We start from the raw sequence: 13127 nt of genomic DNA on the forward strand, positions 1-13127 counted from the left end.
TTCTGTTCTTAAGGCAGGTTAGTTTAATTTTGTAGAAGAAATACTTTCAAACAATACAAATGACACAATTAGAACAGTGACAAAAATAGAGATGAATACTGATTATAACTTATTCCCACAACAGAAGGTTACTTATTTCGGTGGTGACAATTACGTGACCAGATGAAGTGAAGACCGAATTCCCTTTTACTCATCACAGTTTCTAAAGGACCCTGGTGGCAGACTTTGGCTTGTCCAAGGCACGATTATGGGCAAACTTAAACATAAGAAAATACCCCTTAAGACGACAGGACTTCACTTTTCGGACACGTGGGATATTTTCCAGGGGGTGGCAGTCTTAACTAGTCGGAAGCTGCACAATCGAATCACGAAAGAGAAGCCAGTTAGGGTGCCTCGCGCCCTGCCTCCTGGGCTGGCCTCTGTCGCTGTCCACGTGCCACTTCCAGCACAGCCTGCGAGCAGCACGGACCCGTCCCCTCCCCGTCCTTCATCGGCCCGGCTTTTCCTTCCTTTCTGACTATGGTCCCATTCAGGTGCGAAAGCAGACAGACACGGGAGGGAGGCGGAGAAGCACAGGGGAAAGGCGCAAAACACAGCGCTCCTTGAACTGACACCAAAGCTGGCGCTGCATTTGTTTCCGGTGGGGCAAAGGAGGGCTTTTTTTTTTTTTTTTTTTTTTTAACTCTGAGGTGGAGAAGCATTCCAAACAGAAACCTGTATCTACTGGGCAGTGACATTTGAAAACCCTTGCGGGCTTTCTGGATTGGCACAGTGGGTTTCCCCACGTTGCTACTTTGCAGGGTTAGCAGGAAAGCTATACCTCAACCCTTCCACCCACTTAGAGCTTCAAGTGGCAGTGTCTAAACAGAGGCCAGGCAACGCGGCCGGGGCTCTCCCACGTCTGGGGAGCCATGCACCTCAGACGCATATGACTTGCTCTCCACACAGCCCAGAGCCCAGCGGCAGCCAGTCCATGAGTTTGAAGTTTCAACAGCTGGGGACAGAGAGGGCCTGCCACCAACCTGACCCGTGCAGCAACGCTGTCTCCTGGGGGGCACTTCTGGCAAGCACTCACGTGTTTTGTCTCTCTACCTCTGTTGTGGGTATGTATGCAGGGAAATTAGCAAAAGCAAAAAGAAAAAAAAACCCGCGAGACTAGAGGCAGAAATACATAGCAAGACCAAGTGTGAAAAAGCACAGAGTTTTCAGCCTTACCACCACTGACAACTTCACTGTCCGTGATAGGTCACATGTCAATGAAATGCTTTTACAAAATTCATTTTTAATAAATGTGAAAAGGAAGGTGGGTTATACAAGGGAGTGCTTACAGACGAATGAGAAGAGAGATGCTGCTGATTAAGGGGGGAGGGGCACTTTCAAGGGAGGGGCACAAAGACCCAGGAGGAGGGTTCCGTTTTCTTTTACATTTTGTGTGACTCACCTCGTTTACTTCTCCGAGGCCTCATGAAGGAGAGTGCATTTCATACATAATAAATACAAATTAGGCAAACTATACCACCTGGCATTTTTAAAGGATGGTATAGTTTTATGACGTAAAGAATTTTTTCCTCATGAGCTAGTTCTAAGATTTCTTAAGAAATATTGGGACGACTCCAGTATGGGGCGGGGGCCCTCTGATCGAAAGCACATGCTCTCCTGTGAGTGACTCGCCGGGTAGCTGTAGTTCCCACGGAAGCTGGCTTCCTCAAGAAAGCGCCTTCAAAGGTTATCGCGTCCACGTCGTGACTGCTCTATCCATCAGCGGATCCAGTGACTCAGTGAAAACGCACCTTCCTTCTTCTCTTTTCACTTTCCTGCAGGGCAGAGCAGCAGAGCAGAAGCTCCACCACCGCCCTCCTTGTCGGTCAGGATCAGACGGGGCGGACTGGAAAGGCAGGCGGGGCTGCCGAGGCCGGGTGAGGGTGGGCTGTGTGGCTGCCGGGGGCTCCGTGCGTGACCGGCCTCAGACCCGGGGTGGGCACGGAAACCAGGGGCTATGGGTGCCCAGCCCGCGCGGGAGACCGAGCTCCGCAACGCGCACCCCGCACTGACTCAGGACTGAGCCCCTAAGGTGGCATCTTAACAGAACACGAAGGGTGCAAAAGTGTACAATATACATGATAAATGCACACAGGAGAAACGGGACAAGTGACGAGTTCAGCACATAGTGTTTGCATTTCGGATGTCAGACACAAAACCGGCCCCAAAGATCCATTCTACCACATGGCAAATACTGAAGAACTAAATTTCAGTCTTAAAATACATCTTAAAGTCAGTATTTTCCTTCAAGGAAAAAAAAAGTACTATAAATAAATTACAATACAGTGAATTTGCCTGAACTCACTTCGTTTCTGTCTTCCAGCCTTTAAGTCAAATAAAACAGCGTAAAAACTGTACACTCTTAACATGATAATTGATCTCTTATAAAATAACCTGTCTTCAGAGATGTCGATTTCACAACAAGGAAAAACCAAGCCCTGTTGCCGTCACTATTATAAAATATATATGTATAGATATATGTGTTTTGTTTTTATTTATTTTTTACAAAATGTGTATATTAATAGCTTTGCACAAATATTTTAAAGACAAATTTAGCTAGTCTAAGAACTTCAGGAAAATAAAACAGGCAGATAAATACGTCATGTGTACAAAGCACTACATCAAACATCGTCGGCGGGCAGAGGAGGTACGTTAATCCTTGGTCTTGTAAAAAATGCTATCTTCTCCCTGCGATTGGAAAGAATTACAGGTTAGAGGCTGATAGAAATGCACTGAAAGGTGGCAAGAGGCTCTGCCATCACTGACAGCTTTTCTTACTCAGAGAACACACTGAATTTCAATCCCCAGGAGCACATCTGCATACAAATCCTCTAAAGTTTCTCGCCCCGGCCCCCTCGGCCCCCTCTCTAAATTTTAATCGAAGTTACAAAGCCCCACGAGGGCAAGGGTTTGCCTCCAGTGCCTAGAACAGTGCCTGGTATACGTAGATGCTCAGCAAATATTTTCTTTATGAATAAATGAAAAACTATACAAGGAGTTCTAAATCATAGTTGAAGGAAGATAGCTACAGTGTTTTATACTCTTTTATGATGGGAGGTAAAAATTCAGGGTATAAAAAAATTAGGGCTAGAGATCAGGCACATATTATTTAGCCCTAAAAAGGAACACTGCACTGATTCATGCTACAACATTGATGAACCTTAAAAATACTATCCTAAGTGAAAGAAGCCAAACACAAAAGACCACATACTGTATGACTCCTCTTATATGAAAGGTCCAGAACAGGCAAACCCATAGAGACGGAAAGGAGAAGGGTGGCTGCCAAGAGCTGACGAGAGGCTGGCATGGGGAGTGACTGCTTACCGGGGGTACAGGGTTTCCTTTTGGGGTGATGGAAATGTTCTGGAACTGAATACAGATTGTGACTGTACTAAATGCCATGGAATTGTTCACTTTAAAATGGTTAATCTTATGCTTCGTGAATTTCACCTCAATTTTTTAAAAAGCCAGACACAAAAGAAAATAGATTAACTGGGTGATTTTCCTCATATAAAACATAAAAACAGGGAAAGCTAATCTACGCTATTCAAATTCAAGATGGTGGTTATTCTGGTGTGGGAAATCTGGGGGTGCTCATAACATTTGATTCTTGCCATGTAGGGTTTATGACAATTCACTGAAATATTTCATATATAGGACGATAGGCACGCTTTCCTGTATGTCTATTATGCTTCAATCAAAAGTTAACTAAAAAGGCAAAGGTGATACGCATATGTATCTATATGTAGATCACTGTGCTGTTTACAAGAGCAAACATTTGGAAAGAAGCAGCGTATAAAATAGGTAAATTATACCTGTTAGATGAGGCATTACAGCCAAAAAGGATAACAGATGATGTGGCAACATGGGGTATTTTAATTGAAAACGAGCTAAATGCAAACTCGAACCCACATTGTGATTACAAGCAGCATGAAAAAAACAGTGTTTAGAAAAAAAGATCGGAAGCAAATCTGCGCAATGCTAATAGCAGGGGAGATTCCTGCTTTGTCCTCGACTTCCTGTGGGTCTTTCTCAGTACTTACTTTACTCTTTAAATGACAAAGGCATGACAGTAAAAAGCAAGCGGGAGAGTGAGGCCTGGGCTTCTCCGCACCTGAACGCCTGCACCTGGATGGGCTCTTTGAGGTTCTGCCTGCGCAGCTGGCACACCCCTTTGGAGGCCTTCTTCAGCATCTTCTCAGCTGCCTGTTCTTGATGGAAGTCAGGTTTGGTCTGTCTCGTCTGGAACAGCAACGCGGGGTGAACCAGATGGGTTTGCTTCCAGTTTTAAGGAAGAGCGATTGAAGCCCCTGCCAGCTCCGCGCACCGGGAGGCGAGAAAGGCCCGCCCGCCCGCCCGCCCGCCCCCTCCCCGCTTTGGCGGGCCGGGGCCTCACCTGCCTCTCGGCCTCCCGCAGCAGGCTCCGGAAGCGCTCGTCGCGCAGCAGCCAGGCCGGGGGCTCGGCGTGGCCGCGGAGCTGGGCGTCCTCCAGGCGCTGGCGCAGCTCGCGCAGGGCGCACAGCTCCTCGTTCAGCTGCCGCTGCCGCGTCCGCGACGCCTGGAGGTCCAGCTCCAGGTCCAGGGACGTGCGCGCCGCCAGCGCCGCCAGGGAGGACCTGCAGGGCTGCGAGACCGCGGGCGTGAGCGCGCCCACCCCGCCCGCGCCCGGCCTACAGCTTCTTCCCCGAGTGACCGACCCCACTGGAGGGAGACACCCGCAGCGTGGCCCGACGCCAGCACAACACGGATGTGGGCGACACGGGTTCAAACCTCCACTCCGGTAACGAGCCAGTGACAGCAAACTGTCCGCTGTAATGACGACCTAGGCTTTGGCTAAAGCGCAGAGAAACAGACCCTCTCACACGGGGCAGGAGGGCGTCATCTTTCTCAAGTGCTACTTGACAATATAAGCAAGAGCCACAAAATGTTGTGTTTTCTTTGGTTCTGAAATTTCATTTGACTTGTATCTGAAAGGCACAGCTGATGATGTGCAAAAGGTTTATGACAGAAAAAATCCTAAATACCTAACAAGAGAAAAGTGATCAAACACATTGTAAGGCCAGCAGAACACGCAGCTATTGTAAAAAGATGAAAAATATACCGACATGGCAAAATCTTAATGACCTACTGTATAACGGGAAAAAAGCACGTCATAAACCACGTTGAGGGCTTTCTGGTTAAACACACACAAGCTGTCAAAAACGTTCCTCCCCAGGGAATTCCCTGGTAGTCCAATGGTTAGGACTCCCCGCTTCCAATGCTGGGGTGCAAGTTCAATCCCTGGTCGGAGAACTAAGACTGCAAGCCGCACAGCGAGGCCAAAACACAACAACAACAACAAAAACCATTCCTCCCCATATAAGCCTGAAGTAAGCAAGTCTCCTGTTTTCAAGAAAGTTCTAAGACGAGAATAGAATTTTGTACGTGGAGCTGAGAGCGGTACTTCCCACGCCACGGCAAACGACGCCGGAGAAGGCAGTTAGTGCAACAAAATCACAAATCCACGAGCCTATCAGCGTTGTCGGGGGGGACTGAATAACTGTATGCGTCTTACACACCCATAACACTATTTTGCACATATACAGAAGTTAAATGCAAATGTAAGTGACTTAATAAACACAAACTCACTTAAAAGCTCTGCTGAACCATTCATAGCAGAGCTCACTGGTTCCCAACCAGGGGTGACTTGGGCCCTCAGGGGACATTTTTGGTTGTCACAACTGGGGGAGGGGGTGATACCGGCAACTAGTGGGTCAAGGCCAGGGATGCAGCTCAACGGCCCACAGTGCACAGGACAGCCCCCAACAAAGACAGACCTAGGCCAAAATGCCAACAGCATGGCTGCTGAGAAATACTTTTGTTGCTGAGTTATGTATTTTCTTATCATTCTCAGTCAGCGGCTACTCTACGACCACCACAAGGAGATCTGGGAATTTTTTTTTTTCTTTCAAAGAATTCTTGCCTGGGAAAGTCAGGGAACCACTACCATACAAATTAAAAGTAGCAAAACTGTGTAAACTGGCATGATGTGGAGAAAAAATTCGGTGTATATAAAGGAAAACTGTAGAACAGTCCTATGTAGGAGAATGCTCCATGTTGAAAGACTCAAATTTTCTAAACTGTATATACTCCCTTGTCAAGAAAGAAAGAAGAATCTCTTATACAGAATGGCTGTTTATTAATTTATTATATTTTAAATGTAAAGATCATGTATTATCTTAGATTATGACATTATCTCAGGAAATTAACAAATATTGGAAACATTGACATTATATACATTTTTTAAAATTATATCTAAGTAAACAAGAAAATAAACATATTACCTTTCAATTAATCTTACCTCTTCAGGTTTGTAGAAGTAACTCCCAGGGTACATATAGACGGCATATTAGTCTACGTGGCACATACCTGCTTATAGCGAAGGGTTCGTCTTTCCAAAGTGTTTCGGACAAAGGGGGACTTCCGGGGCAGCGTTGAACTGTCGCTGTCACTACGATAAAGCTACACCAAAAAGATTGAGGTTCAGAACCATTTCCTCAAGAATGCAACATTCATTCTCTGTGTACTCTGAACTGGATTATTTTGTTTCTCGAGCAGGTACTCAAAGGGTTATGACGTTTAGAGCTTTTACCAAGACTTTGGGTTTCGCTTACAAGAAAACCCTACACAAGAGTTTCAAGCCAAACAAAGACAAACCAAATAAGCAGACCAACCCGCAGCCCCACCCCTCCTTCAGGTCCATCAACCGAACCAGCTGAGGTTTTCCAGGCTAATCGAGCAACACAATTTCAGTCCTATCAATGCCAACTGCCTCTTGATACGGTGTGACGATCATGAAAACCCGCACTCTCCTCAGCGCTTTTCACTTTTTATCAGTCATTCTCATTTGCTGTGTTTCTAGCTTTCGCAAGAGCTGGGAAGACTGGCGTTCCAGAAAAGAGCCTCGTTCCTGGCAGGAGGACAAGCGCACACCACTAACACCCACCCTGCCCATCAAGGGAAAAGGCCTGTCTTAAAAAGAAAAATAAATAATGCCGACTTCATGGGAGCCAAGACGTTACGTATTTCATTTGGCGGCAGGTTTTTTCATTTCAGGATCAACATATATCTGTGTGAAAGCAAAGTCCTGGCCTTCACGGCCTTACTTTCCATGCCAATGAACCCCAGATATCAGGAAATGTCACAGCACTGCACTTACGTGCCTCCCAATCATCACAAACATATATAAAAACAAAGAGGCCTCTAGAAGCATCGCCGGTCAGTGCGTGCCTTTGTGCAGGGCGCAAAGCACAGGGCAGGGGCTGGAGGCCTGTCTCTGGGGAGGTGAAGGGCTTCCTCCTGCACCACCCCGTCCTCCTCAGCAAGCAGGCTGGAGGCTGCTCCGCAGGGGTTCGGCAGGAGTCTACGATAAGGAAGGACGGCCCTCGATCAGGCACCTCCAGCTGCGTGATGAAGCATCAGGCCCGGCACGGCTGCAGCCTGATGGGGCGGGAGTGCCCCGCCTGACCCTGGGCTGCCCGGGGCAGCACGACCGGGACACCTCACTGCGCGGGGAGAGGAGCTGCAGGCCTCGCAAACGTGGCCACCCGGGCCCCAGCCCCTGTTGCTCCCTCCTATGAGTAAAGGATTCCCTGCCCAAGAAAGGTAGGCTCCCTGCTCAGCTCCCGGGCGGTGACCTGTAAGTCCCTAGAACGTTCTAAGTTTCTCTGTTTACCTGGGGACCTTGGCCCGGCCACACAGTCTCTGCTGACAATGTGAGGGGGGCCCTGGGCCACCAGCTTGACCCTGGAGGGGCTGCAGATGGTCAGCCACGCCGGCCACCAGCTGTGCCCCGTGACGACCCCCACAAAACCCCTGGGCACCAAGCCTCGGGTGAGCGTCCCTGGTTGGCTGTGCTCCGGGCACGCTGCCACTGCTCCGAGAGGTGAGAGCTGCCGCACAACTCCGCTGCGGGAGAAGGGCTGGAAGCTCCTTTCTCAGCCTGAGGGTGGGCCTGGGGACCCCTCAGTGTCTCCCACGTACGCCTGAGGGTCTGCCTCTCTCATATGATCAAACTCTGGCTCTGCCCTAATGCAGCGGCTCCACGGCAGCCCCTTCAAGGGAAGATGGTTTCCCCAACGAGCCCCGTCAGAGGAGCGGGAGGGTCAAAGCTCTGCTCGAGCCAAACGGCGCCCCAGTGTGCTGCGCCGTGAGCACTAATCCTCAACAGCGCCTCGTCTCTGCTAGTCCGTGCCATCACTGTCACACGGCCACGGCCGGCCGACCTCCAACCTGCTGTCCTGTCTCCACGGACCACAGCAGGTGGGGTCTCCCCCTCCACCTGTCTCAGAGTTCTCAACCCTGCGTGCAGGTGAGGGTCAGCCGGGAGCTCCAACCCTCTGCTGCCCAGCCCCGCCCGCGACCGATGAAGAATCCTTCCAGGCAGGTGGCAAAGGACTCCCGACTTACTCTGCAAACGTACTGGCTTCGTGCTCCGGGCGAGAAAGTCTGGGAACGGACAATGGTGCTGCTCCGAGTAAAGGGCGAGCCGCGGGCCCTGCGGCCGGGCCTCTCCTTCGGCAGACTCGCCACCTCTTCTGGGAAGAGATCTTCTGTGTTGGTTTCCTTATCAACCTAGATAGTAATTTATTGTTTACCACGACTCTTTCTAGAACACAAGCATTAAATTAGTGTAGTCACCAAACAACCTTGCCATTTCTACTGGAGGTCTAACTGGCGTTTCACACTCAACACGTCCAAAATGGAATTTCTGATATTCCCTCTGCCAAGGGCCTCTACTTTCCCATTTGCTCCAGCAAAAAAAGTGTTCGTGTCATTCTGGACCCAGCTCTCTTTCATACACCCTATATCTGGTCCAAGATTAAATCCTGTTGGCTCTGTGCTCGAGATTAAGCATGTTTTGACCTCCTATCACCAACCCTCCATCTGGGTCACCATCGTCCTGTGCCTGATTAGCACAGGAGTCTTCTCACCCGTCTCCTGGATTCCACGCCTCCCTCCTCCCTTCAAACCCTTCTCAACACAGCACCAGGGACATCCTGGTAAAAACTGAAGTCAGACCCAGCAATTCCACTCCTAGGTGTATACCAAAAAGACCTGAAAACAGGTGTTCAAACAAACACTTGCACACAAATGTTCATAGCAGCCTTATTCAAACAGCCAAAAGGTGGAAGGAGTCCAAACATCCACGGGCGGATGAGCAGATAAACAAAATGTGGCATGCTCATGCAAGCGATGAGAAGGAGGGAAGTGCTGGTAGATACTACAATCTGATGTACCTTGAAAACATTAGGCTGAGTGAAAGGCCAGTCACAAGAGGCCACATGCTGTATGAGCCACTCATTCATTAATTTTTATTGAAGCATAATTGACTTACTATGTTATATTAGCTTCAGGTGTTCAACATACTGATTCCATATTTTAATACATTACAAAACGATCACCCTGATAAGTCTAGTTACCGTCTGTCACCATACAGAGTTAACACAATATTATTGACCTTATACCCTGTGCTATACATTACATCCCAGTGACTTACTTATTTTATAACTGGAAGTTTGTACCTCTTAATCTCCATCTCTTATTTCCCTCATCCCCACCCCCTCAACCCCCCTGGCAACCACCAGTTTGTTCTCTGTATCTATGAGTCTGTTTCTGTTTTGTTATGGTTGTTCATTTGTTTTGTTTTGCTTTTAATTCTACATATAAGTGAAATCATGCAGTATTTCTCTTTCTCCAACTTATTTAGCATAATACCCTCTAGGTCCATCTGTGCTATTGTAAATGGCAAGATCTCCTTCTTCTTTATGGCCAGTATTTCACTGCATATTATGTATATACATATGTATGTATATATATGTGTGTCTGTGTGTATACATATATACACACATATATACCCCGTCTTCTTTACCCATTCATCTATTGACAATGGACACTTAGGTTGTTTCCACATCTTGGCTATTGTAAATAATGCTGTAATAAGTATAGGGGTGCATATATCTTTTCTAACTAGCGTTTTTGCTTTCTTCAGAAAAATACCCAGAAGTGGAACTGCAAGATGGTGTGGCAGTTCAACTTTTAACTTTTTGAAGAACCTGCTTACTGTTTTCCACAGTGGTGACACCAATTTACATTCCCACCAACAGTGCACAAGGGTTCCCTTTTCTCTACATCCTCTCCAATGTTTGTTATTTGTTGTCTTTTTGATGATGGCCATTCTAACAAGTATGAGGTCATACCTCACTGTGGTTCTGATTTGCATTTCCCTAATGATTAGTGACACTGAGCATCTTTTTATGTGTCTATTGGCCATCTGAATGTCTTCTTTGGAAAAATGTCTATTCAAGTCCTCTGCCTAGTTTTTAATCAGGTTGGTTGTTTTTTTGATGTTGAGTTGTCTGAGTTTTCTGTGTAGTTTGGATATTAACTCCTCATCGGATATAACGTTTGCAACTAACCTCTCCCATTCAGCAGGCTGCATTTCTGTTTAATTGATAGTTTCCTTCACTGTGCAATAGCGTTTTAATTTGATAAAGTCTCATTTGTTTTTTGTTTGTTTGTTTCCCTTGCCTTAGGAGAGATATCCTAAAATACATTGCTAAGACTGATGTCCAAGGGCATACCTACCTATGCTTTCTTCTAGGAGTTTTATGGTTTCAGATCTTACATTTAAGTCTTTAAACATTTTAAAATTTAATGGGAACGTAGTCCAGTTTGATTCTTTTGTATGTAGCTGTCCAGTTTTCCCAATACCATTTATTGAAGAGGCTGTCTTTTCCCCTCTGTATTTTCTTGTGTCCTTCATCATAGATTAGTTGATTATATAAGTGTGGGTTTATTTCTGGGCTCTCTACTCTGTTCCATTGACCCATGTGTCTTTTTTTGTGTGCCAATAGCATGCTGCTTTGATTACTGAAGCTTTGTAGTACAGTTTGAAATCAGGGAGCATGATACCTCCAGCTCTATTCTTCTTCCTCAAGGTTGTTTTGGCTATTCGGGGTCTTTTGTGTTTCCATACAGTTTTTGGATTATTTTTTCTAGTCCTGTGAAAAATGCCTTTGGTATTTTGATAGGTATTGCATTCAATCTGTGGATTGGCTTGGGTAGTATGGTCATTTTAACATTAATTCTTCCAATCCATGAGCATGGTGTATCTTTCCATTTGTTTGTGTTGTCTTCAATTTCTGTCATCAGTGACTTAACACTTTTCTGAGTACAGGTCTTTTACCTCCTTGGTTAGATTTCTTCCTGGGTATTTTATTCTTTTTGATGCAGCTGTAAACTGAATTATTTTCTTAATTTCTCTTTCTGATAGTTCATTGTTAGTGTATAGAACTGCAGACAATTTCCGTATATTAATTTTATATCCCTTAACTTTAAATGTTGCCACTTTACTGAATTCACTGATGAGGTCTAGTAGATTTTTGGTCGCGTCTTTAGGATTTTCTATGTATAGTATCATGTCATCTGCAAACAGTGACAGTTTTACTTCTTCCTTTCCGATTTGGATTCCTTTTACTTCTTTCTCTTGTCTGACTGCTGTGGCTAAGGCTTCCAATACTATGTTGAATAAAAGTGGTGAGAGTGGGCCTTGCTCCTGATCTTAGAGGAAATGCTTTCAGCTTTTCACCATTGAATATGATGATAGCTGTGAGCTTATCATATATGGCCGTATATGGTCGAGTTATGTTCCCTCTATACCCACTTTCTGGAGACCTTTTATCATAAATGGATGCTGAATTTTGTCAAAAGCTTTTTCTGCATCTACTGACATGATCTTGATTTTTATTCTTCAATTTGCTAACATGGTGTATATCTCTTGGATTGATTTGTGGATACTGAACAATCCTTGCATCCCTGGGATAAATCCCACTTGAGCATGGTTTATGATCCTTTTAATCTATTGTTGGATTTGGTTTGCTAGTATTTTGCTGAGCATTTTGGCATCTATGTTCATGAGTGATACTGGCCTGTAGCTTTATTTTTTTGTGGTGTCTTTGGTTTTGGTCGGGGTGATGATGGCCTCATGGAATGAGTTCAGAAGCACTCCTTCCTCTTCAATTTTTGGAAATAGTTTGAGAAGAATGAGTGTCAACTCTTCTTTAAATGTTTGGTAGAGTTCACCTGTGAAGCTATCTGATCCTGAACTTTTGTATGTTGGGAGTTTTTAAATTACTGATTCAGTTTCATTACTGATAATCGGTCTGTTCATGTTTTCTATTTCTTTCTGATTCAGTTTTGGGAAATTGTATGTTTCTAGGAATTCATCCATTTCTTCTAGGTTGTCCAGTTTACTGGCATACAACTGTTGACAGTAATCTCTTATGATCCTTTGTATTTCTGTGGTGTCAGTTGTAACTTCTTTTTTTCGTTTCTTTTTTTTCTTTTTTTGCTGTGCCATGCAGTCTGTGAGTCTTAACCACTGGACCACCAGGGAAGTCCCCTCTTTTTTTCATTTCTGATTTTACTTATTTAGGCTCTCTTTTTTTCTTGATGAGTCTAAATGTTTACCAATTTTGTTTATCTTTTCAAAGAACCACTTTTTAGTTTCTCTGATATTTTCTATTGTTCTTTTTAGTCTCTTTCATTAATTTCTGCTCTGATCTTGCTTTGTTTCCTTCTACTAACTTTGGATCTTATTTGTTCTTCTTTTTCTAGTTCCTTTAGGTGTTAAAAAAAAAACACTCCCAAATGCAGATTTTCGACTGTGAGGTGGGTCAGCACCCTTAACCCCTGTGTTGTTCAACTGCAGTTGTACTTTTGGTACACCTGTGGGTGGAGGTGAGCTCTTCCCTACTCTGTCATCTTGGCTACGATCCCCTGGAGTCTGATCTTTTAAACTCTGGATGATTCCATTTACACAAAACATCCAGAATTGGCGAATCCATAGAAACAAAGCAGATTGGTGGTTGCCAGGGGTCGGGGAGAGATAAGGGAGAGTGAATGCTAATGGTTATGGGGTTTTACTTCGGGGTGAAAGAAACGTCTTGGTACCAGAGAGAAGTGGTGGTTGCACAACATTGTAAATGTATTCAAAGTCACTGAAATGTTCACTTTGAAAGGGTTCATTTTGTGAGACTTTCATGTCA

The 13127-nt window shown here is 45.4% G+C and overlaps 1 protein-coding gene across 2 annotated transcripts in view; it reads right to left on the bottom strand.

Moving 5' to 3' along the window:
• WWC3 (WWC family member 3) overlaps positions 1-13127 on the bottom strand; it is a 113444-nt gene continuing 100317 nt past the window's right edge. For both annotated transcript variants that reach the window (XM_081221359.1, XM_081221360.1), the window contains exons 19-23: positions 8488-8652; positions 6448-6540; positions 4436-4663; positions 4154-4281; positions 1-2727 (exon numbers count right to left, since the gene is read on the bottom strand). In XM_081221359.1, the coding sequence (XP_081077485.1) occupies positions 2661-2727; positions 4154-4281; positions 4436-4663; positions 6448-6540; positions 8488-8652 (681 nt within the window). In that variant the 3' untranslated portion in view covers positions 1-2660. The remainder of the gene's footprint in view (positions 2728-4153; positions 4282-4435; positions 4664-6447; positions 6541-8487; positions 8653-13127) is intronic.

This window comes from Mesoplodon bidens (genome assembly GCF_964165515.1).
Source record: "Mesoplodon bidens genome assembly, chromosome: X".
NCBI classification, from domain to species: Eukaryota; Metazoa; Chordata; class Mammalia; order Artiodactyla; family Ziphiidae; genus Mesoplodon; species Mesoplodon bidens.